This window comes from Syngnathus acus, chromosome 17, assembly GCF_901709675.1.
Source record: "Syngnathus acus chromosome 17, fSynAcu1.2, whole genome shotgun sequence".
Lineage (NCBI taxonomy): Eukaryota > Metazoa > Chordata > Actinopteri > Syngnathiformes > Syngnathidae > Syngnathus > Syngnathus acus.
Window position 1 is genome coordinate 11,327,079 of NC_051102.1, and position 22,791 is coordinate 11,349,869.

The window sequence follows — 22,791 nt, forward strand, 5'->3', positions numbered from 1 at the left end:
TTTTCATCCTGGATGGTTTATTCACACTGTCCCACTTGAGAGCCTTGGCAATGTGAACAAACACAATCAGCCCAAATTGGAACCATACACAAACGTCTTCCGTCCTTTTCTTCCTCGTGCGTCCGTAAAGATACGGCCATGTGCGCACGCACGCACGCACACACACACACACACACACAAACACACACCGGGCCGGGCCGGGCCGGGCCGGCCCACCTGCGTAGATGAAAGGAAATTCCTGTCCTCCTCATACAGCAGCAGCACAATTCGTCTGCATCTGATAGCGTCAACGCTTGAAGCAAACCTCAAACATTATTGAAGCGAGCGTCCTTTTGATACACTATTTGCTTCGGTTACGGCTAGTCTCAAAAGGTTTGCCTCAAGGTGCCAGTCATGTATTCCAAACTGTCCACAGCCGACCTTCAAAACAAATCGAGGAGACATTTTTTCCTTTCATATATCCTTTTTCCTTCCTTCCTTCCTTCCTTCCTTCCTTCCTTCCTTCCTTCCTTCCTTCCTTCCTTCCTTCCTTCCTTCCTTCCTTCCTTCCTTCCTTCCTTCCTTCCTTCTTTCCACTGCTGAGTGGGTGGCCTGAGGATGAGTGGCCATTGTTGGCTGGATTCAATAGGGCTGATTAGTCAAGAAAAATGTGTGTTTAGGAGTGTGTTGAAAAACATGCAGGTGTGTGTGTGTATAATCTTGCACTAAGTATGCATCATAAAAGATTCTGAAGAATAATGGGGGGATTGAAGAAAAGCAAGCAAGAAAGCAGACTTGCGGGTGACAAAGCATGCATTCTCATTTAACACCAACTTTCCTGACAACTAGGAAACGGTCAGAATAAATGAATTTCATTGATTAGAAAGTATGTTTTTTTACATGATATTTTTCACTCTGGCTTTGGTCAAATTAACCCTTGCGGCTATTTTTCACTTCAGCACCAGAGTCACTCTCTCTCTGTCTCTCTCTTTCTCTCTCTCTCTCCATCCATCCATCAAGCTAATGTGACGCAAACTTTTCTGCTCTTTTTGATTTGACACCTATTCCCGCTCAATCATAAAATGCCCTCATTTGTTGTGATTGCACCCCTGCAAGGTCTTCTAATCATTAGAGGAAGGAGTGAAATCAATATATACCGAAATCAGCAGAACAAATGTGTTTGCAATCTACATCCTATACTACGTTACGTGTGGGTGCGTGTGGACATACCTTGGCTGCGAGGAGGAGGAGGAATCCAGCAATCATGTCGACAGGCGGGAGAGTAAACATTTTTTGAAATAAACAGGAAGCAGCGTAATGCCCTTTTAATTGATTCATTCTGTGCCTGTCTGTTTACTGAAGAATCTAACTATGAGAGGGCCTCAGTGTTTAGAAGCGCTTTCTTTGTTTAGTTCAAACCATAACACTCTGAGGGCCAGACCTGACGCTGGATCATTGTGACAGAGAGAGTGGGGGGGACTCACCTCTCTCTCTCTCTCTCTCACACACACACTTCTGAAATGCTCTCTTGTAAACTACTGAAGCAGTCATTATTTGAATTGAATATGTGAGAGATACAACATTTGTGGTTAGGGAGGAGTGATTATCGAGCAAGTACCAGGTATCAGTATTGGGCCATCACGGCATTATTTTTAAGTCTCGGGCACTCGTAGAGGCTATTGATGCACACAAAAAAAGATATATATGACCCTCCGCTGCATTAGTTGGTGCTGTAATGTTACAAACTAACAGACCAGCAAATCATCATCTGCATCAGAAGAAAAAAGTTCATGATTTTTTTTTTTATATCAAAAGTACTCGAGCTATCTGCGAGTACTCATGGAGTGAATATTGTACTGAAATAATCATGGCATCCAACATACCTCTTTACAGTTCGTCAGTCTAGAAGTGTTACTGAAGTTTAAATTGCAGCCACTGTCATAATATGGAGGGGTCTCTGAACATTCAAAAAAGAGAGAGAAGAGAAGGCGGGGGGGTGGTAATTAGACACACACACACACACAGAGGGGAGTGTGTGTGTGTGGTGAAGGAGAGCAAAGCTAAACACATCCAAGCGAGCTAGTAAAACCTAATGAAGGCTCAGTGCTAGGCTGGCACACACACATTTCATGTGGTGGTGAGGAGGAGGAAGAGGAAGAGGAAGAGGAGGTGGACTGGGCCAGGCCGGCGAGCGCTGAGGCTGGCTGGCTGGCTCACTGTGCTTGTTTGGGCAAAACTGTAATTAACACCATCAGCGAGCGCATCACTATGCCTTTTCCTTTGTCTCCACGTTTCTTCACATGCGACGCTCGCCCCATGTGCGTGAAACTGCGAGCGGTGGTGACAAAGCAAAAAGGCGCTTTGACGCTCACAGTGTGCCTGGCTTCGCTTGTTCCTCTCGCTCGCTTCAATCCAAACGTTTCTACACTTTATGGAGAAAAAATCTGAAAAATGAAAGCAATACTTATGCTTCTTTCTTGAGTTCAACATTGTTGCCTGGCAACAAGAAGCTAGATGGCATCATCCGTCCATCCGTCCATCCATCCATCCATCCATCCACCCATCCAGCCTAGCTAAAAATGGGTGGGTCGGGATAAAGAAACCAGTGATGCAAATGAGTCTCTGTGGCCACATTCGGTAATCTATCGTCAATATTTAATCAGTCCTATGTTTCAGCACGACAAACAGCATCTCCAAATGTTTATGAGATCATTTGTACATTTCAAGCCTTGTTCATTAAAAACAATAGTAACAGTCATAAATATAGTTTCATTCTGTTTGCAAAACAAATCAGTGTTTCCAAACAACTTCTGGCTTGGACAGAAGGCACAATTTCATATTTAATTGGATATTAAACAATATGAAAATAAACCATCTATCATCGCTTTAGTACAAACGTCCTATTAGTTTTTATTTTTTTCCCGGTCTCATACCGTATGCCTAACATCATCGTGCTGTGGTGGGGGGCTAGGCTATAAAAACAAAACAAAAAAGAAAACCAGGATGTGAGTGCAGGTTGACTTTTTGGGGGCCACATGTTGCACCTATCACTATACCAGCAAACAGATGGCCTCTCTGCTGTGGTCACTCATAAAAAAAAAAAGGGAGGAAAAATGTTATAGCCATGCGTTTAAAGAATTAATTTAAAAAACACACTAACACGTTTTAGTGCTATATTTATGTTGCGGCTCCACTTGGCGCTCACTTCTGAGTTTGCCTGCTAAAGTACTTTTTGATACTATTTTGATATGTAGAAAGTAGCTGAATTCATTCCAATGACTCAACATTGTTCAAAATGGTTCAGGAAGTAAAATATTCCAAATAACAATCTTGTTCAATTCAATAATAAACACATTGTTGATCTTTTTCGTCGGCTTACTATTTGGAGCTAGCTAGAAAGTTGACAATGAGTTAGCGGATGAATACAGCTGTGTGTACGAAATCCCACCAATTTTCATTTTTATAAGTTACCACCCTCGGCGCTGTTTTGAAAAGATCAAATCATTCCAATATCAGTGGTATTGTGAAGCAGTTAAAGCTGTGAGGCAGTCAAACACAATGTAAACAAAAGACTAATGAGCAATTATTCTGTCTTCCGTCGTAAAGTTGTTTTAGTCATGTCTTCAAGAAATAGTTTGGATGTGAAATTGCTGCCGCCGCCGCCGCCGCCAGAAGAGAGCACACAGGCCGTCCCTGTGGTGCCGTGCTGTGCAGTGCGTGCAGCTGTGTGTGCTACTCTCGCCGCACTTTTGCTGCACAGACCTAATAAATAAACAAAATTAGACCCGAAGAAACGGATCAAATTTGCCAGCTGGGCAAACGTACAGTAGGTGGCCACTGGTCGGGGGTTTCGATGGCCCAGCTCAAAAGGTGAACGGGCTTCTTGTTGAAACTGATGTGTTTGAAGAGTAAGTTTAGTCTGTATGGCAGCTAAACACTAATGATGCTCTTGGAAGCAAGATGGACGCGTTTCAGCGTGCACCGCCAATGCTAATGTGCTCTAATGAGAGAAGGTTCCAGGCGTGCGTGCGTTTCGTGCCTGCGTGCGTGCGTGCGTGCAAGCGACTGTATTTACTCAGTTTGGCTGCTTGGCACACACTAAGTTCACTCATGAATCAATAAATCAACAAGGAGCCTCCAATGGCCTGCTTCAGTCTAAAAAAGGACACTTTGGGGGGGAAAAAGGCCGACACTTCTGCTCTAATCTCTTTTTTTTTTCCGCCTGGCAGGTTAACTTGCCTCTCTGTAGCATCACTTCCCCCTGCTGGTGACCAAAAAAAAAATGCTCGTTAGCTTTTTAGCAAGTGTCATTGAAGTAAAATGTGTTCCCTTTTTTTTCTCCTTGCATTTGTTTATAACTGCAATTCTCCTAAAATGGCAAAACCCAAATGTTCCTGAAGTGGCTAAATGTCTTTTTCAGCTCCACTGTACAGGCGTCAGGCTTCCTGGGTGGTTTGTCAGTTTGTTGAGCTCACGTAATGTATGCACGTGTGTTTATTTAGTCTGCAAAGCGGAACAGAGCCTTGGCCTCGGCCAATTTTCTTTACATTGAGTGGAGGGGGGGGGGGGGGGCGGTAATGCTTTTTGCAGATGGAAAGAAGCTGTCAAACAAATTCAGGGCCAACAGATACAAGAACCCCCCCCCATCGGTGATCATGACCAAGATTACTACTCAAATCTTGTCAGCACGAGTCGTACGGTAGGCCGAGTGTCGCGGGTTCGTCCGCTCGGAAATTCAAAGCTGGCTGCTCGTGAGCTTTTATCCGTCTTTGGGGTTTGAAGCTCATGAGTAGAAACACATGCTGGATGGTTCAAGTGACACAAATAACATGCTTACTTGGAGCTGGAGTGAAATCCCACCTGAGCGCCACGCGGCTACTACGCACGCTAATGTATGTCTTTGCCTTGTTCCCTGTAAGCGTCTTTGGGGTTTTGAAAAGCGCTATACAAATGTAATGAATTATTATTATTATTAATGAGCCTAAAAGTAGGTGGGATTCATGGATTGGATTTCGGGGCATCGTTTTATGTGCGAGAGAGAGTGTTGAGGACATCATTCAAGCTCTCGCAACCAACCAACCAAGCACCACAGAAACCTTCTCATTTTAAATGTAGTGTAAAAGGAGCTCTCGATTGCTGTCATCTTAATTAAGATCATCTCTGCTGGGATCAAGGATCTAAATGATTGTTTCCTTCCAGGAAATCCGGCTATCTGTTAACTTTGCCACATGTGTGCCAGATGCATCTTTTCTCCCGCTCGGAGCATTCAGATCTATCCGCTCATCCGTGTTCTCGTCTACTTATCCGGTTCAGGGTCACAGATGAGTTGGAGTCTATCCCTGATGACTTTAGGTGATAGGTATACTTTGCCCTGATTTGCTCGCTAGTCAATCAGAGGGCAGCATTTAGATCTATTTATGATAGAAAAAGAATGTACTGTAATGGTGGCTGCAAAGGAAACAACGCCGAGCCCAAAAAAGAGACGAGCGAGTTGTTTTTTTAGGTTACTTGGTGGGAAAAAAAAAAAAAAAGAGAACCAATGTTCTAGATACTTGTTTAAATACCAGCACAGCCACTAGGGGACTGCTAGTGAAGAAGTGGGGGAGGAGCACTGAGTGGGGGCCTGGGGGTCCGGGTGGGGGGGGGGGGGGGGAATGCCACCCACTAAGGCAGTTGTGGGGGTTGGGCAGCTCACAGGAAACAGTTGTGGCTCCATCCCAGGCCTCACACCGAGCAGCCCTGGGCCACCCAGTCGTCGGCAGGCCAGACCCACCAAATGGTCCGAGCCCACAGAGATGTGTTTATTTTTCATCCTTTGCTTTGAGGGGAGGGAGGGAGGGAGGGAGGGAGGGAGGGAGCGGTGAAGGCCCACCGAGCTGTTGATGAAACCTTTGATATGTCATATGTCAGCGTCACTTGCGGGAAACGTGTACACGTACCTGCTTGTGTATAGTTACTAGGGGGTCCGCTCCGCGAGGGTGTGGACACAAAGGAGTGTTTAGGCTTCGGGGGGCTGGAAAATGGGAAGCTGTGCACGCTGAAGGCAAGGCTGAGCTGAATGATGGCTCATTCTCCAGCTGTCCCTGGCCATTGACGTCATAGCCACGGAATGCAGGTGGGGGGGGGAGCATGTGGATGAAATTTATGCTACCTGCGCTCGGACCATATAAGAGCTACAGTAAACATTTGACCTCTGTTATTGAATATTACAAAGCATTGAATTGACAAAATCCTTATTTCCCGCCCTAATTTACAAATCATTTCTCTACAGAAATCCATGAATTGTTTTCTTCACGTCCTGTCTCTTACAGTTGAAGTTCAATTACAGACTTTGTCATGATTTTAAGAGGAAAAATGTGCACAATTTTTGACTGACTAATTTACAATGATTTGATTGATATACCACTTATCCTGTTCAGTACTGTACTTTTAGCATTATCATTATTATTAGTAGTAGTTGTTGTTGTAGTATCATTATTATTAGTGGTAGTATTCTTCGTATTATTTGTATGATTAGGAGTAGTAGGGCCTGGACCAGACGACAATATTTTATAGCGCCACTTGACGGCGCTACAAAATCCCAGCGCGTGTTTTTTTCTTAGAGAGGAAGAAAACGCGTCACAGTGACGACCAATCAGATGGTTTAACGCGAGGAAATCAATCCAGTTCAAATGTTTGCTGCTGCTGCTGCTGCTGCTGCTGCTGTTGCTGTCGGAGACAATTGACTCCAGATCTGTCGTCCAACGCCCAGTGTGTTAAGACAAACAACAGGTAGGAAAATGGCCTTATTCGACGAGAGACTCATATGACACCATTTCGCTTGACTTTTCAGAACTTTGACGTTACAAAGAGTCCAAATGGAGTCCAAATGGTCCAGGTTCCTTGTTGGACTCTCAGTGTATATTAGTCGGAGCGATGGTGAGTTCAAATGTTCTTTAAGACGCTGTCGTGTCGTATTTCTCGCCACCTTTATTTTCTGATATGATCGACCTGTTGTTTACGTAGGCCGCGTTCATCGAGCGACTGTGAAGTCTATCGACACCGCCAATTCCGCCATACTGGCCGAGTGGCCCGGGATAGATAGCACTCAAGTCAAGCAGGTCAGTTCAAATCTGCATTGTTAATGAACGCCGACCATTTGCCACCTAAATGGAGATCTGCTTTCAAGCACTGAGTGGGGAGGCTTTGTTTTGACTCCAATGCGGTTGACTTGTCACCATCGGGTGGAATCATTGCAAAACCAAAGCTTTTCACTCGAGTCCCCCAACTGCTTTGTTACATTTCATATCATACATGATCAAAGTCAGTCTGCTTTATTGTCCATTTCACATCATACATTATCAAAGTCAGTCTGCTTTATTGTCCATTTCACATGCCAAGACACACAAAGAAATCGAAATGACGTTCCCACTATCCCACGGTGACAAGACATAGTACACAATATACAACAAGTAAAGAGCACAAAAAATAAAAACAAGAAGGCACAAACAATGAATAATATATAGCACATAAACTCAACACCAACCCAAACTCATGATCAGTTGCCAATTTAATATCACGTTTATTCTACTGTTATTCATTAAAAGTGTACAAGCAGCCTTCCTCATCACAGTCTCAAGTGTATGAGCCATCAATGTCACAAAAGCTCTGTCTGTCTGTCTGTCTGTCTCCCTCCCTCCCTCCTTTTCAAAGGTCTGGGTGGGGGCCTGAATGGCAAAAGCAATATTAGATGTTGAGGAATCAGAACGTTCAAAATACTTCGATTAAGTACAGTTACTTGAACAATCTCTATTTGTGTTTCCTTCATCCAGGTGGAGTTCAACAACCTTTGGGCACTCAATCCAGATCTGTGGGATCACATCCAATCCACCATGAACAATTCTGAGGAAAAATCCCACAATCAACCTTCAGAACATGTGTGTTGATTTATTGTTTTCAGTTTGTCACCAAATAATCCATCTTGGCCCTTTTTGAAAAGTCTACAGCTTCTTTGTGAGGTATCACGTGCTGTATGCACCACTGTTCATTTTTTAATTGTTCCCTGTTCTATTTTGCTGTAAAAATGCTGAATGGCATTGTCGAGTAATATCACAGTTGGGGGGGGGGGGGGGGGGGGGAAATATATATATATATATATGACAGTGACCCCAATATTCATCTGTTTCTTCCGTAGAAATACGTGGGTCGACTGCGCTCATCCAGGATTCCGGCCCCGGCCTCATTTAGTACGTAAATAAAAGCATTGGTGTGACTTGTGATTGTGTGTTATGGATCTTGTCATCTAATGCCAAGCTTCCCTCCAAAAGCTGCCACACCATCCGTGGACAAGACTGGAGGCAAGGCAAATCATGCGCCGCCATCCCTTCCCTCCAAATCACTTGTTGTCTTTTCATGCCTGTTTTCCGTAATATGTCACCGACAAACGTTAGATTTTTGCCACTGTGGGAATGGCTGAAAGAATAACACTGGTGAATCAAACTGGAGGTGTCACTTTGTCAAATGACTTTGAACAGATTTCTCTGCCGATATTCTGACTGATCTTCCTGCCGCTTTCTACATTTCAGGTGTTGGTCGCTCTCAGGTCAGAGAGACGAACCGGTTCCAGCCTCAAACTTCTGTCCCTGAGCAGTCTTCTGCAGGAGCTTCAGGATCAAGCCCACTTGAACTTCCAACTAAGGCAGCCCTCACAAACTGTGGTTGGTCAAAACCCTGACCTCTAAATTGTCAGGCCAGCAATTGTTCTGACTGATGGAATTGAAAACCCCCAAAACCCTGACCTCTAAATTGTCAGGCCAGCAATTGTTCTGACTGATGGAATTGACACCCCCCCCCCCCCCCCCATCTAGGGACTTCGAATGACCTGCGACGCAAAAGGGAGGCTAAACCAACCTCATCTTTTGTCCACGAGGCCGTTAAGGAAAATGTTGAATCATCAAAGATTGTCCCTTCGAAATCTTCAGGTTAGTTACCTGTTGGTCAGAAGCTGGAGTACGTCTCCCAACGTTTTGATCATCCCTGTCCTTTTCGTAAGCTGAGGCACATGTCAATTGTAGAAATACAGCAAGATTTCCATATTAGAAAAATCTGGACGTGAAGCTTTTTGGGACGGTGTCTGCACTTTGGGGAAAAAGTGACTATTCCATTTCTTTCTAGCATGGTCTTTTCCTCTGTAAATCCCCCAAACCAATGTCCTGCAATGTTTGTACACAGGCAATGACATGTTTGTCTTGCCCTCTGCCTCCTTCAGGCCGAAGAAAGACTGTGGCTCCCCAGGAAGTCAACAAAGGCAACAAGAGACTATCTGTTGTTGTCAAGCCTCCCGAACAGCAGACCAAGAAGGGCAAGGTCAGTCATAGTCACTCTTGGAACTTTGACTGGAACTTTCTTTCTTGCCTTCCAAGTGAACCTTTCCTCCGTTCCCTTTCAAAGTTCAAAGAGTCATGCCGACCCAACCAGCAATTCTATGACATGATCCAAGACTTTCGAGAGACCATGGAAACCATCCACTTATCCATCACCGACGTGGTACGTTTCTACGCGAGCGCTGTTTTGAGTCAATATTTACGAAGTGGTGTGTGTGTGTGTGTGTGAATTGTTCAAGATTGAGCCTCACAGGATTTGCGTATGCGTCCGCAAACGACCCCTCAGCAAGCAAGGTGGGTTGAGTAGGAAGTTGCACTGGAGCCGCTGCGCCTTTCAAACGCCGTGAGCGAGCCCTTTGTTTGTTTCTCTTCTTCATTAGAGCTGAATAAAAGGGAGATCGATGTGATCTCGGTGCCTGGCAGAGGTGCTGTGCTGGTCCACGAGCCAAAACAGAAAGTGGACCTGACGAAGTACTTGGACACCCAGATTTTCCAGTTTGACTATTCTTTTGATGAAACATCCACCAATGACTTGGTCTACGGGTAAGGGCAATCACAAGGAAAGCCTTTCACGATTGAGATTGACCGTCAAATGAAATAGATGTGGACGGAATGCAAAATGGAAGAGCGACTAACCGAAAGCATACATTTGAGCACAAACGGTGCAGACGGAAAAACGTTTTCTTGGCTCATTCAAATAAGTTCCCTTTTCTTTTGCGCGCGAGCTTCCTGTACAAAACAATGAATAATTAGGATTTGAAATATTGCCCAATAACATCAAATGAGTCGTTGATGCTGTGCTGTCCAGGTTCACCGCAAAGCCTTTGGTGCAGTCCATCTTCGAAGGGGGCATGGCCACATGTTTTGCCTACGGGCAGACGGGAAGCGGGAAAACTCACGTGGGTTCGGGTCTTGCTGATTGATTGACCGACCGACCGGTAAAAAGTGGTGGCTTGACTTGTTTTCTGCTTGCCTTGCGCAGACCATGGGTGGTGATTTCACAGGGAAGCAGCAGAACTGCGCCAAGGGAATCTACGCCTTAGCTGGTGAGACTCGTATTTGCACCGTTCTTCACCGTCCGTCCGTCCGTCCCCATTTTTTTCTTTTCCTCTCCAGCCCAGGATGTTTTTGCCTGCCTCAGTCAGAAGAGGTACGCCAGCCTCAACCTGTCTGCTTACGTCAGCTTCTTTGAGATCTACAATGGCAAAGTAAGACATTGAGTTTCTCACATAGTGCTACTGAAGCATGGTGCAATGAATGCACATCTCTGCAGGTGTACGACCTGCTGAATAAGAAGAACATGCTCCGGGTGATGCAGGATGAGCATCAACAGGTGCAGGTGGTGGGCCTGGAGGAGGTCTATGTAGCCTCTGCACACGATGTCATTAAGATGATACAGCTGGGCAGTGCTTGCAGGTAGCTAGGAGTTGAAACATTGCAAAGGTTCCAAATTGCGAAATCGGTCTTGGCGCTTTTCTGTCATTCTTGCCGTGACGTGAGTGGCTGAGAGCAGCGTGACTCTTTAACCCCCCCCCCTTCCAGAACGTTTGGGCAGACGTCGGCCAACGCCTACTCCTCGCGCTCCCACGCCGTTCTGCAGATCATCCTAAGGCGCAACGACCGCGCCACCAGGCTGCACGGCAAGTTCTCCCTGGTTGACTTGGCGGGCAACGAGCGGGGCACGGACGTCAACAGCAACGACCGCGCCACCTTGGTGGAGACTGCCGAGATCAACCGCAGCCTCCTGGCGCTGAAGGTGCAAAGTTTACTTGGAGTGTGTCAGGGTTAGGGCCACGTGGCACCCTTTTGACATGTTTTGTGTCATTCCACTCTTGTCGTAGGAGTGCATCCGCTCGCTGGGCATGAACAGCGAGCACATTCCTTTCAGGATGAGCACTTTAACCAAGGTCCTCCGAGATTCCTTCATCGGGGAAAATTCTCGAACCTGCATGGTACGTCAACGTTCTGGGTGTCACTTGTGGTGCTCTTTTTTATTTTTAATAATACACTCCCATAAATTGCACCTCTCCTGGTCAGATCGCAATGGTGTCACCTGGTATGGCTTCTTGCGAATACACGATGAATACGCTACGTTATGCTGACAGGTACAGTTTGTAATTAGTGGCAAAAAATACAAATGTCTCCTTGGATTTTGATTGGATCGATCCCATTTGAATTGAACAGAGTGAAAGAGCTGAATGCGAAGTCTGCAGGCAGCGCAGAGGCCAAAACACAAAAGCCGGAAATCTGCTCTTCAGATGAGGTCGGTACACTCGGCTTGTTTGTGGCCATTCCGATCAAAGGCCTGTTGTGACTAAAGAAGTTCATTTGCGTTCAAGGAAACTTCTGTGGTCACAGTGTGTGAAGCCTTAAGTCATGTGGCTAACCTGGAAGAAAAGGTCTACACGGAGCTGCAGGTAGCTTTTTAAAAGTCACTTTACGCCATATGGTGACGTTCAAAATGAAAACTACTGTCATCTTGAATGCCTTTGATGGCTTCTTTGTTCAGAATGTTCACGAGAAAGTGAAAGACCTGCTGAACTCCATGGAGCAACCCTCGTATGACATTGAGGCAGCTCTCCCCACCCTACTGGACTTTTCTCAGTCCTCCAAGTTAACAGGTTTGTGCAAATTCCAATTCACCCATTCTCAAGTCGACAATGTGGGAATGAGTCCTTTCAAGTAAAAGCTCGGTCTAACGCGTTGTTGTTGTTGCTGCTGCTGCTGCTGCTTCAATCCTATCAACAGAACTATTGATGACATTACATACCGCTTTGGTGGACGAGAGGGCCCGACTCAAGCATTGAGTCACAAAATGATATTTACTAACATTGTTTGTCCATGAAATACCCGTTATTATTTTGGTTTACTGGGTTATTTGTGCATTCTGTGAGCGCTGTACTGTTTTAAATAAAATAAAGCATGAGGACTTATTCAATAAAAACATTGTTTGACTTGTTACCTTTGTGTCCTTTGCGTCATCCTCTGACCTTAAATCTGCACAGAGACTATTTGCACAGTGATGTTCTTTCTATAAAGGCAAGCATCAGCCAGGAGCAAATTGTTTTGAATATCCCTCGGAATGCAAAAAAAACGGCTAAACATTGGTTTACCCATAACTGTTGGCAAGAAAGGGTTGAATAAACGATTCCGAATGAACCTTCGCTTGCTCCGCCCTCCAACACGCCTCTTCGTGAGGAGAACGCTAGGTGGTGCTAAAGTTCAGAAGCAACACAATAACGATACTGAATCGCTAGCGAAGAAGATGAAATCCTCCTAATAGGCCAATGAGCTGAATCGGATCAGCTGTCACTCACTCGAAATCGGGCAGAGGGGCGGAGTGATGTGCATTCCAGTTCTTTTAGGTGAACTGAATCTTTAGAATTGGTTCACTCAAAAGATTCGTTCAAACGAATCGTTCAATGAATCCCACACACACAATGATACGGCTTTTTTTTTTTTTTTTATATATCCAGTGGAAACAACCCATACACATCAAACAATACAACTACCCAGAATTATTATATATAATAATAATTGGCTCGGGGTAATTAACATATTTCTTTCTATAATACAACACTTACACACTGATCCGTTGGCAACTGTCTCTCACCCGGTCGTGAACGGGAAGTTGCGTCACTGACTCGTTCGTTAAGGGGAAATTACGTCACTGCCTCGTAAAGTCCCTCCTCCATCTAACGCTCGCTGGCGCTGCTGATGGTCGTTCGCGAAGATTCACGAGTGAGTGACAGACAGCATTGCCTCTAGTAGTCTATGCCATTGCAAACCGACACACTATATGCCGACATTGATGTTTTAATTTTGTATTTGTTGGATTGTAGTTGATGGTGTTATTATATTGAATGTGTTTGTGTTTGAATAAAAGGTTGAAAAAAAAAAAAAAAACGTTATGCCGACATTTGTTAATTTTGGGGACACCAACTCATATAACAACGTAAAACACCTATACATATTGTCATATAAAGCAGTTAACCAAATGTCTGATTTTTATGTTTTGATTGGCGAATATAAAAACAAGGAATAAAACACCAGACAAGTTATAACAAATGTTTATTAAAATAATAATAAAAGTACATCTCAAACCAGCAATCAAATGTGAAACTGCAGTCGATATATTGAATAACAACAACATTTAGGCATATATATATGCATACACGTTATTTAAAAGCTACTATAAGTAAATCGTAAATCTACATTCTGGCTTCCATAGTTCACGCCAAGAGACGCAACATATTCACTGACTGATCCGTTGATGCACAGGAAGGCAGTTCACTCATTGACTCGTTCGCGAACGGGAAAGCCAGGATTCGTTCCCTCACTGATCCGTTCTCGCGGTGAACTGGAAATGCGAATCACTCAGTGAGTGATTCGTTCACTCACAGATTCGTTCGTTGGTGAACGGGAAATGCAAATCACGACTCGTTCGTGCACGGGAAGTGACGTCATTTTCTTCACCAGCTTCAATGGGCATTACCGACACCTACTGGTTGAAGTCATATGAACTGGAAAAAAAACCAATCACGTGTAGGAAGTTCACTCTCGTTCACTCGTTCCTTTGAACGAATCGTTCACTCACGAGCCAACACTAGAGGGGCGACAACACCCGGAAAAGAATGATGGCGATCAAGTGGCTTCGCTTCTCCTTCCTCGCCCTCGGGGTTTTGTCGCTGTGTCTCGCCGCGTCCGGGGACAGCCCTGGCGTGAAGAAGATGAAAATGCAGTTCGCCGCGGGGCCCTTACTCAAGTTCCAGATTTGGTAAAAAACGAGAGCAAATGTGGCGAGTCATCGCGAGCAGCTAGCATAACGTAGGAAGCTAAGGCTAACCGTTCGTGAGCTCGTGCGTCATTGAAACTTTGCATCTTCGAGTGACATTCACCAAACTAGTAGTTTCCCGTTCGAGCTTTCTAATTCGAGGCGAGTATTTTTCTGTACTTCATGTCAATTCTAGTTGATGCTCGTTGCAAGTGTTTGCATGGACCACCCCGGATTACGACGGAGTAGCGACGTCTATCTAACGTGCCTGAAGCTTTTTTAGTGGCTGGCTGGGACGAAACTGAAATCATTAGGTCACGTTAAACGTGTTCTAAATCCCCTATTTGTACTGCAGTTATTCGTAAGCTGTATAAAGCACTTCAAATGATCTCCAGAGAAGTTAGCTCTGTGAGAGTCCCAGGTTAAAGTCCGTTTGTAAAAGTGCATGTTTGTGTCCTTGCAGCATCTCCTGAGGGTACAAGCGGGTGTTTGAGGAGTACACGCAGGTCTTGTACCAGCGGTACCCAGACATCCGCATCGAGGGGGAGAATTTCCTTCCTGTCCCCGCTTATCGGTAAGATTATCTGCCAAGTCAAGGGCGCTTTGTAAAACAGTCTGTATAACCAACCCGTGTTCTTGCCAGATGAGCGCATTTTCATGAAAGGTGCCTCATTTTACAAGTAGGCTTTTTGCTGCGGACTTGATCATTTATCCAGTTCCAAATTAGGGCCAAAAGTCATTGGAATGAGTACTTTTTTTTTCTTCACCGCCTCTGCTTACAAGAGAGGGAAAAAAAGCACACAGTTTCATCTGAACAAATGATGTAATTGTCTGTCCATGTGGCTTCAGTGTGTTATCAAGAGCGATCAGAGTCGCATGCATCAATATAGCACAAAGGGAATTGAACACATGGCTGACTTTAAAAGTATTGTGTTTGTTGTCCTCCCCCCAGGCACATTGCTTCCTTCCTGTCTGTCTTCAAACTGCTGGTGATCGGCATGATCATTATTGGCAAGGATCCGTTTGCTCTCTTGGGCGTTCAAACTCCGGGCGTCTGGGAGTGGGGCCAGGGAAATAAGGTATACCAATGTTAGGGTCCAGGCTGTTTTTTTGGTGACTTTATTTAGTTGGTTAGCATCCTCAAGGGTGTGGGCTGAAGAACGCCTTGCATGCTGAGTGCACTTGAAGCCCCCCCGCCAAGAGCAATGTTTGCAAACATTTTATGGCCATTTTGGGTCAGAGGCTCGGAAAGAACGTTGACTGTTGTGAGTTGGTCATCTTCGCTTTGACTGTTGTGAGTTGGTCATCTTCGCTTGGGCTCAATCCTGTTGCATTTCAACATTTCTTTCAGATATACGCGTGCATGATGGTGTTCTTTCTGAGCAACATGATAGAAAATCAGTTGATGTCCACGGGAGCTTTTGAAATAACATTAAATGGTAAGTACCTTTCAACTAACTCTTCATGTCAAAGCGAAAAGAAAATGGCGGACGGATGGGCCTGGTTGCATCCTTACATGTGTGTGTAGATGTGCCAGTCTGGTCCAAATTGGAGTCGGGCCACCTGCCCTCCATGCAGCAGCTGGTGCAGATCCTGGACAACGAAATGAAGATGAACGTTCACATGAACACAAAGCCGCTCCACCACTCCTAACAGTGTGTGGCCGCAGCCAAAAGCCCCTCCACGTAAGGACGCAGAACATTTTCCACCTGTATGCGTTTCTGGTCTTTCTAAGCCGTTGTCCTCCTCTCCAGGTTTGAGGTGGGCCGCTCGCAGGGCTGTGACGTGATGTTTATGAAGGTCTGCACTGAAGGCAGGACCACTGCAAGCGCAGACTGGATGCCCCCCCCCCCCCCCCACATCATCGTCACCCCTTTAGAGATGACCCGCCCCGGACGCCAGAGTGGGCTCGACGGCCAGTCGGTCATTTTCTAGTACTGTTCACTCAACATCTTATCAAAGCAGGAGTCAATCGACCAGATTCCCATCAAGTAGATTTGAATAAAACACTGAGCCCAAATGAACGGGTGCTCGAAAAGTCACTGTGCCACATTTCTTTCATAGAGCAAAGCCTGCGTTAGGTGTTGAAATGTTCAAGTTGGTTGGATTCGAAAATATGACTTGTCAACACAAGTAACTCATCCACGTGTTAGCTGTTCCCGAACGAGCCGTCTGCTCCTCAAGTTAGTTTCGAGTTGATCTACTACATATGTATACAGAGGTCGAACTAACGTTTAACGATAGACTCCATGTGCATTCTGTTTTGAAACGTGTCTTAATGAGAATACTTGTGTACCTGGTGTAGTCCTAAAAATCCAAGTGCACTGTGACTCCTTGAGCACCCTGTCGAGTGACTAAAAAAAACAAGTACTAGCTTCCGCCCTGTAGAAAAGCAACTTGTCATGCTGTTGTCAAACTAATGTTGGGGAGATGGTTAGGATTTGGGAGGCATTTTTATAACTTGCAAAGAGTGAATAAAAACCGACGATAACTATGACGCAGCTTCTTCCGTTAGAGACAGTCTTGGAGGCAGCCCCTGATGAAGGCACGCTCGTGCTGGCTCATCAGGACCTTGGTGCTGACCTCCAGCAGCTTTTTGCCGAAGACGCGGATGCTCTGGGTCGGCGTGATCTTCTGGTGCAGAGGTCTCGGAAGGCTCCAGTTGAGATGCTGGATGCACAGGTGGATCTTCACCCGAGCGGCCAGCACAAACAGCTCGTCCTTCAGCAGCAAAGGTCCGCTCGTCGGCATCTCTCTCGTGCATTTACACTGCGAGGAGGAAGACGTGTCGCCGTTTGATCTTGGAAGCGGTTCCTCGGAGCTTTTGATACGGAACTTCTGATATTACCTGAGCGCTGCAGCTGCCCACACTACACCGGGCCTGTTGCCCATTGGCCAGGAAGGAGACAAAAATGTGATCCTTCCCCAGGACTCGCACCCCAATGTGCTTGTTGAGGGACAAGAAGAGAGGAGGCAGATGAGGCGGCGGCAGCGTCTTCCAGCTCCAGCGACGGACCCTGGCACCCGTCTCGTCCAAACACTGACCACCGGAACTGTTGAGATTCAACCTAAAGCAATCCGACAATCACTTTGAATGAGCCCGTGCACTTCCTCCCTCCCTCCCCACCCACTTCCTTTTTTACCATATGTTTCCGTTGCTGTGGTAACACGTGGCCGTGCCGTTACACTGGAAGATGGCTCGGATGGCTCTGGGCGGCTTGGGGTTGTTGTCGTACACGATGCAAACCCTTTCCTTCTTTTTGGTGACGACAAAGACGAGAGCCAAGATATGGCCCGGATAACTGGTGGGGAAAGAAAGACGAGGATGACGGACGGCGCACGCACATTTGCTTGCTCCTCTACACATTGTTTTGCAGTGTGCATACTAGAGCTGAGCAGAGCCGTCCGGGAACAAGTTAAGAAAGGTCCTGCCGTCCGTGTAACGTTTCTGTTGAAATTCTCCTTCCTGTCAACGCAGAAATGGTTAACGTGAGCACCTTTGAGCCAGGGCGGGCGTGCGTGCGTGCGTGCGTTTTCTCCCCTTTTGATGACATATGCCAAACAGAGGTGGCTTGTGGTCACAAGCAAACTTGGTCTCCTCCTTTTTGACTTGCACAACATTCTCAGCAACGTCCGTGAGCATCCAGCCGCCCTCTTCTGGGGTACCGGCGAGCCTGAAGCTGAGGATTTTGGCTTCTGCGGCTGCGAGGCAACGGCTTTAGACTATACTTCTCTGAGCAAAACAGACCAGCCAGCGAGGAAATGTTTTTCTGCACTCACGGGGTTCTGCCTGTTGCGAGGCGTTGTCACGCCTCAACCCTGCCAGTTCCCTGACATAGCAACACATTGCTTCCGTTACTCCATTGTTTGTTTGTTTTGTTTGGAGAAAAGTCCTTACATGAGTCCACGGGAAAGGTCACTAATATTTTGGCCGTTCTTTTTGTCTTTGTTTCCGAGCAGCGCGTCTGCCAGGTCGCTGGGCTTTTCTTCCCGCCAGGCCAAGTCATCTGCCGAGGGCCTCTTCCTCACCAAGGCCATGCATAGCCTCCTGCGCTGGGCACAGCAAAAGGCCGACACCGCCTGGGGGGGGGGGACGGACACACAGTCCGGCCATGAGCTTTGCTCGACGAAGCAAACCGTAAGAACATTTTACATCTCGTGTCCAGTCTGTCTCACCTGCATCTCGTCTTCCCATCTCACATCCAGTACAGGCCTGGCGGTCCTATGGCAGTATTCACATTTTATCGGGCACTCAAACGGAGGCTAGGACCACACACACACACACAAAAGTTGTTGTTGGTGCTCAGATTGTGTGTCAGGGTGGAGCTAAGATTAGCCTGTGTTGTTAGTGGAAATGACAGAGCGTATGCATTTTTTGTTCCAATGGATTTGAATACCTCTAAATGTGCAGCTGCGTTGGCGAGTTGGGGGTTGTCAGACTCACGGTGGTACCTCAGGACTCCTGCTCTGATGCAGTTGGTGGGCGGGTCACTGAAAGCCTGATGGAAGCGAAACCAAATGACATGAGCACGGCCAGCCCAGCCCAGCCCAGCCCGCCTGCTCGCATTCTACTTACAAAATTGTTCAGGTCACGGAGGATCTCGCAGATATCATGCTCTAACTTTGCAACTGCATTTTCTAAGGACAAAAACACGGTCGTTGAATAAGGGGTGTGTAGACTCGCCCCCCTTCTTCGATTGACTTGACTCACTGGAAATGCTGGACCTCATCATTTTCTGTTTTTTCTTCTTCTTCCGCTCCACACTTCCGTCGCTTGTCGTGCAAAGCTTCTATGCTGGAAATACATTTTAAAGCTCTTTAGATTCTGGCTTTGAATCCCTTAGCATGTTTTTCCTCATGCCTATGTGGGATTTGAATTGTCAATATGTCAAATACCAAAGAAAATGGATGGACGGACGGACATATTTTATGAGTAGTAATGTCATAATGAAGTCTTCTCAATGGAGTTTGAGAAAGAGTGCATTTGACAGGAAGGTTCCCATAATCACATGACATGTGTGTCACACCTTAGAAGCAATTCAACAGTCATGGTAAGCAAACATCAAATGAAATATAACATGCAAAATGAAGACGCTATTTTGTGCAGACATCTAGGAGTAAACTCACCCACGCTTCAGGCATGCATGTAAATTGTTGTCCGTAACCATGGGGATGAACGACTCGTGGCTATTATGTGTCACCGTAGCAACCTCAATCTGATATGATACTATGTAGTCCAATGGAGAGGGATGTTGATGAGTAGCTCTTCTTAGTTAATCATTTGTCTTTATTTGGTTTCAGGTTAACCAGATTTCAACCAGCGATGCCCTATTTAGCCACCCACCCACTTTCTTTTGTCCTTACAAGAGTCGGTCGGGGGTGAGCTGGAGACTATCCCAGCACAACAAGTTAGACTCTTCAAAGAATCTTGCTTGCAGGTTTTGGGGATGTGCAAGCAACGTCCACACTGAAAGGCTGGAGCCCGAGATTTAAAGCCAGAATGAAGATGCTTTTCAAGTGCTCACCAAAATTGCCATGTAGTGGCTGCTCTGGTGGAACGTTTAAGCAGCAGATGGACTTTGCTCTGTTGTCATGGAGAGCGAGAGAGAGAGAGCGAGCGAGCGAGAGAGGCCTTGGAGTCAATGAAACCTGGAGAAAAAAAAAAAAAAAATCAATGACATCGCCTTTTACTGAACAAGAAGAGCAAATGGATCCGTCGTAAGACAAACCCTTGATTTGCACTTTCATTGATGAACCTGCAAAGGTCACGCGTAAGAGCAATGTTATACACTGTCTCTCCAGAAGATGGCGCTAATAAACTAAGTAATGCTGGCTCAACAAGCTGCACGGACAACATTGTCTGCAAAATGCCACATTTTTCGGGACATTTTTGGGTTTTCCACCTTGCGCAAACTACAAAGGGATATTACAATACAGCACACGTAGGTTATTTTCAGGAGGTGGAATAAAGTGGAAAGAGTGATGAACAACAAGCACTGTGGTGTAGAGCTGCACGTCGGAGCGGAGTGAAAGCGATTCAAACGCGTGCGTGCTTGCGTGCTTGCGTGCGTGATGTCAAAATGGTCAACAAACAGACGTTTCAACTGTTTTGATGCCATGTTGCTGCTATGTTATTCCTAATCAACTTGAAGAGTTGGTTTTCCAAGGCCCACCTCTTTCTTTCAATGCGGTGCGGTGTGGTGCCAGCTGCAGACAATGTTCAAGTCATCAAGTCTTCCCCTCCTGATTGGCTGCTGCAACGCTCGTTAGGCTCGCACAAGTTGCGCACAAGTCAAAAAGTAGCGGGAAAATGGCGCAGTCCGGTCTTTGCACGAGCATATAGCGGCGAGATGCAAACCAAAAGCGCGAGTGCTTCATTGAGCCCGATGAGTGGCGCGCTTCTGCTGCGTCTTCTTTTCGCAATCCTTTTGGCGGCGCACACGGTCGACTGCTACCGCCTGAGGAAGGCGGACAGAAGAAAAACGGTTCCAGAGGGCTTTAGGCGAGGTAAAATTGTGTTTGGGAAAGTTCCTCCAGTGCTGCATGAAGAAGTCGAGAAGGCAAACAGCTCAGTGGAGGATGAAGCCGCTTATCAGGCGGATTCTGCAGGTAGCAAAGTGACTCACTCCACTTGTTCGTTCGTTCAATGGCTCCCTCCCGTTTTCCAGCTCAATCTGCTCTGAATGTTGCTTAGGAGGCTGGCCGGTAAACCCTCAGCAGCAGCAGCAGCAGCAGCCACTGCCACAAGCCACATCCCAGGAGGCCTCGTGGAGACGCATGAGCTCCCTGCATTGTGGGGATCAGCACATGAAGCTCAGTGTGAAGAGACCGGGGCTGCCCTTCATGACAGTGCAGCAAGGTTAGGAGAAGGAATGTGCAAATGGCTCATTATCTCTGGCTGCCTTTCTTTTCTCTTTCTTCTGCAGCGCCCAATGGTCCTCCATTGCCTCTGCCCCATGTGCCCATAAGCTGTGGCTACAATATGCATCGCAATTCCTTTGGATTCTTCATGTATGTTCCCTACGGTGCTTGTTACACGCATCAACAGGTAAAAGGGTTTTCCACTAGCTGGTGTTTTGAGAGTAATCCTTATTTGAGTTCCATTTGTGTGTTGGAATTTCAAATCATTTGAACAATCTCTTGACATTTTCATTTACGGCAAGCTGGTTTTGACAATAGATGCTTACTAAGTCGTGTTTCTTTTCAAAGTTGAGACAAAACATTTTGATCATGAAATCAGAATTTGAGAAGTTTCAAAACATTTTGATCATGAAATCGGAATTTGAGAAGTTCATATTTTCCAAGCATGTATTTTTGTAACAGGTCTTGAATCTTGTGCAGGTGACATCATGTGTAATCTTGTACTTTTCGTTTGGTCAAGGCTGGAAGTTACGTACTTCCAATGTATTGGCAGGGAATTCCGGTCATCCTCATGTGCACCAAGCAGACTCCAAGTGATGCCCCAAAGGTTACCAGCGCCTCACCCCTATCTGATCCAGTGGCACCTGAGGTTCAACATATCCCCATGTGGGCCCCATTCGCCAAAGATCCAGTCTCGCCACTGGGCATTTGGTCACCGGTTGAGCCCCGAAGCCATCCCCAATCTCCCATCATGAGTCCCAGGTCCCCAAGTGGCCCGCTGAGCCCCGGGGCCCGTTCGCTGCCTCGTATGCCCAAGTGGCCCTTTGTCCACAAGTGGTCTCCTATGCCCCAGAGTCCTGGCTCCCACCTTCATAAGCCTCTGGTGCCTCAGGACCCCTTGTTGAATCATGGACCCCACAACCCATTTGTGCCTCAGTACCCCGTCATGCCACGCATGCCCTATGTGCACAATCTGCCTCGGCCGTACCAGGGTCCCTCACCCGTGGCCCAGTACCCCTTCTTCAACCCCTCCCTCTGGTCCTTCCCGGGAAATCAGCCGCCAGTTGTTGTCAACCGGGAGCAAAACGGTCCAGCGAAGCAAGCGGTCGACGCAACCTTTCCCCATCTTGCTCCTTCTTCTGTTCCTCTGGTGCAGCCAACAACAGCAGCACCAGCGCCGGCCACAACAGCGGCGCCGGCCACAACAGCGGCGCCAGCGCCGGCCACAACGCCAGCACCAGCGCCGGCCACCGACGCTGCTCCGTTAGCATACAATCCGTTGTATCAATTCCCCCCTGAGCTAATGCACTACATCTCCTATGAGGACTTTCTTGCTGCAATGTACGGCAATCCTTGAGAATAGCTAGCGCAAATAAATGGTTCCAAACAAGCTCTGTCTTCTCATTGTTTTGGAAGTCTGCCTGCTTTCAGAGAAAGGAATACATTTGTATGCAAAGCACTCATTCTTTCCATCATGCGTCATGTTTGAAGAGTAAAATGACAATGTATGCAATGTTTTTTCGCTCACTCACAACTCTAAACTGTGGAAATGAAAGTCAACATTTCAATCATTTTTCAGATCATGAGAAAGGCAGAAAGTGGTCATTCTGATTTGTTGTCATTGTAACTTGAGATCCAAAATTGGAATCTGAATCATTAGAGTAAATCAAATAACGACAGCAAATTGCCATGATGGCCATTGAAGTTATTTTTGTGATTTCTTTCTGAAGATGTTCATATTAGGTTAGTGCTGAGAGATCTAGGAACTTGAGTGAATGTATTGATTTAGAATTGACTTGCACTTGTCAGCTACCG

General features: G+C 46.3%; 4 protein-coding genes across 6 annotated transcripts; 3 read left to right on the forward strand and 1 right to left on the reverse strand.

Annotated features, from left to right (window-relative positions):
• The first annotated feature begins 6,609 nt into the window (after nt 1-6,609).
• Nucleotides 6,610-12,302, forward strand: kif2c (kinesin family member 2C). Of its 2 annotated transcripts, XM_037276669.1 has the most exons (23): nt 6,610-6,750; nt 6,812-6,897; nt 6,985-7,079; nt 7,791-7,895; nt 8,153-8,204; nt 8,286-8,315; nt 8,544-8,675; nt 8,826-8,939; nt 9,227-9,324; nt 9,409-9,504; nt 9,581-9,635; nt 9,722-9,884; nt 10,150-10,240; nt 10,324-10,387; nt 10,458-10,549; nt 10,615-10,757; nt 10,884-11,097; nt 11,183-11,293; nt 11,379-11,446; nt 11,526-11,604; nt 11,681-11,758; nt 11,851-11,962; nt 12,090-12,302. In XM_037276669.1, the coding sequence occupies exons 2-23, from the start codon at nt 6,837-6,839 to the stop codon at nt 12,146-12,148; spliced, it is 2,112 nt and encodes a 703-aa protein (XP_037132564.1). In that variant the 5' UTR covers nt 6,610-6,750; nt 6,812-6,836; the 3' UTR covers nt 12,149-12,302. The 2 variants fall into 2 exon arrangements, with proteins under 2 accessions (XP_037132564.1, XP_037132565.1); XM_037276670.1 differs by lacking the exon at nt 8,286-8,315.
• A 1,627-nt stretch (nt 12,303-13,929) lies between these two features.
• Nucleotides 13,930-16,609, forward strand: LOC119137290 (thioredoxin reductase-like selenoprotein T1a). Its single transcript, XM_037276503.1, has 6 exons — nt 13,930-14,118; nt 14,579-14,689; nt 15,068-15,194; nt 15,467-15,554; nt 15,644-15,800; nt 15,870-16,609. Exons 1-5 carry the CDS (start codon nt 13,976-13,978, stop codon nt 15,766-15,768), a joined length of 594 nt encoding a protein of 197 aa, XP_037132398.1. The 5' UTR covers nt 13,930-13,975; the 3' UTR covers nt 15,769-15,800; nt 15,870-16,609.
• On the reverse strand, nt 16,554-19,956 carry LOC119137289. Of its 2 annotated transcripts, none has more exons than XM_037276502.1 (12): nt 19,641-19,956; nt 18,827-18,910; nt 18,692-18,753; nt 18,513-18,614; nt 18,292-18,378; nt 18,014-18,195; nt 17,896-17,945; nt 17,657-17,817; nt 17,502-17,581; nt 17,259-17,417; nt 16,964-17,183; nt 16,554-16,884 (listed from the first exon to the last, which is right to left on the reverse strand). In XM_037276502.1, the coding sequence occupies exons 2-12, from the start codon at nt 18,846-18,848 to the stop codon at nt 16,627-16,629; spliced, it is 1,383 nt and encodes a 460-aa protein (XP_037132397.1). In that variant the 5' UTR covers nt 18,849-18,910; nt 19,641-19,956; the 3' UTR covers nt 16,554-16,626. The 2 variants fall into 2 exon arrangements, with proteins under 2 accessions (XP_037132397.1, XP_037132396.1); XM_037276501.1 differs by lacking the exon at nt 19,641-19,956 and adding an exon at nt 19,243-19,415.
• Nucleotides 19,957-20,299: 343 nt separating this feature from the next.
• On the forward strand, nt 20,300-22,366 carry LOC119137471 (protein transport protein sec31-like). Its single transcript, XM_037276800.1, has 4 exons — nt 20,300-20,724; nt 20,810-20,974; nt 21,042-21,163; nt 21,497-22,366. Exons 1-4 carry the CDS (start codon nt 20,301-20,303, stop codon nt 22,331-22,333), a joined length of 1,548 nt encoding a protein of 515 aa, XP_037132695.1. The 5' UTR covers nt 20,300; the 3' UTR covers nt 22,334-22,366.
• The last annotated feature ends 425 nt before the right edge of the window (nt 22,367-22,791 follow it).

What these genes read in the sequence shown, in the direction of transcription:
- kif2c (XM_037276669.1), top strand. Translation starts at nt 6,837, where the DNA reads ATGGAGTCCAAATGGTCCAGGTTCCTTGTTGGACTCTCAGTGTATATT. An exon ending in CAGCTGGGCAGTGCTTGCAG is followed by an intron (nt 10,758 to 10,883) that starts GTAGCTAGGAGT and finishes CCCCCCTTCCAG; the next exon opens with AACGTTTGGGCAGACGTCGG. An exon ending in ACGCTACGTTATGCTGACAG is followed by an intron (nt 11,447 to 11,525) that starts GTACAGTTTGTA and finishes TGAATTGAACAG; the next exon opens with AGTGAAAGAGCTGAATGCGA.
- LOC119137289 (XM_037276502.1), bottom strand. Translation starts at nt 18,848, where the DNA reads ATGATGAGGTCCAGCATTTCCA. An exon ending in GATGAGGTCCAGCATTTCCA is followed by an intron (nt 18,754 to 18,826) that starts GTGAGTCAAGTC and finishes TTTTGTCCTTAG; the next exon opens with AAAATGCAGTTGCAAAGTTA. An exon ending in GACGGCTCTGCTCAGCTCTA is followed by an intron (nt 17,418 to 17,501) that starts GTATGCACACTG and finishes TTTCCCCACCAG; the next exon opens with TTATCCGGGCCATATCTTGG.
- LOC119137471 (XM_037276800.1), top strand. Translation starts at nt 20,301, where the DNA reads ATGCGGTGCGGTGTGGTGCCAGCTGCAGACAATGTTCAAGTCATCAAG. An exon ending in TTATCAGGCGGATTCTGCAG is followed by an intron (nt 20,725 to 20,809) that starts GTAGCAAAGTGA and finishes AATGTTGCTTAG; the next exon opens with GAGGCTGGCCGGTAAACCCT. An exon ending in CTTCATGACAGTGCAGCAAG is followed by an intron (nt 20,975 to 21,041) that starts GTTAGGAGAAGG and finishes TTTCTTCTGCAG; the next exon opens with CGCCCAATGGTCCTCCATTG.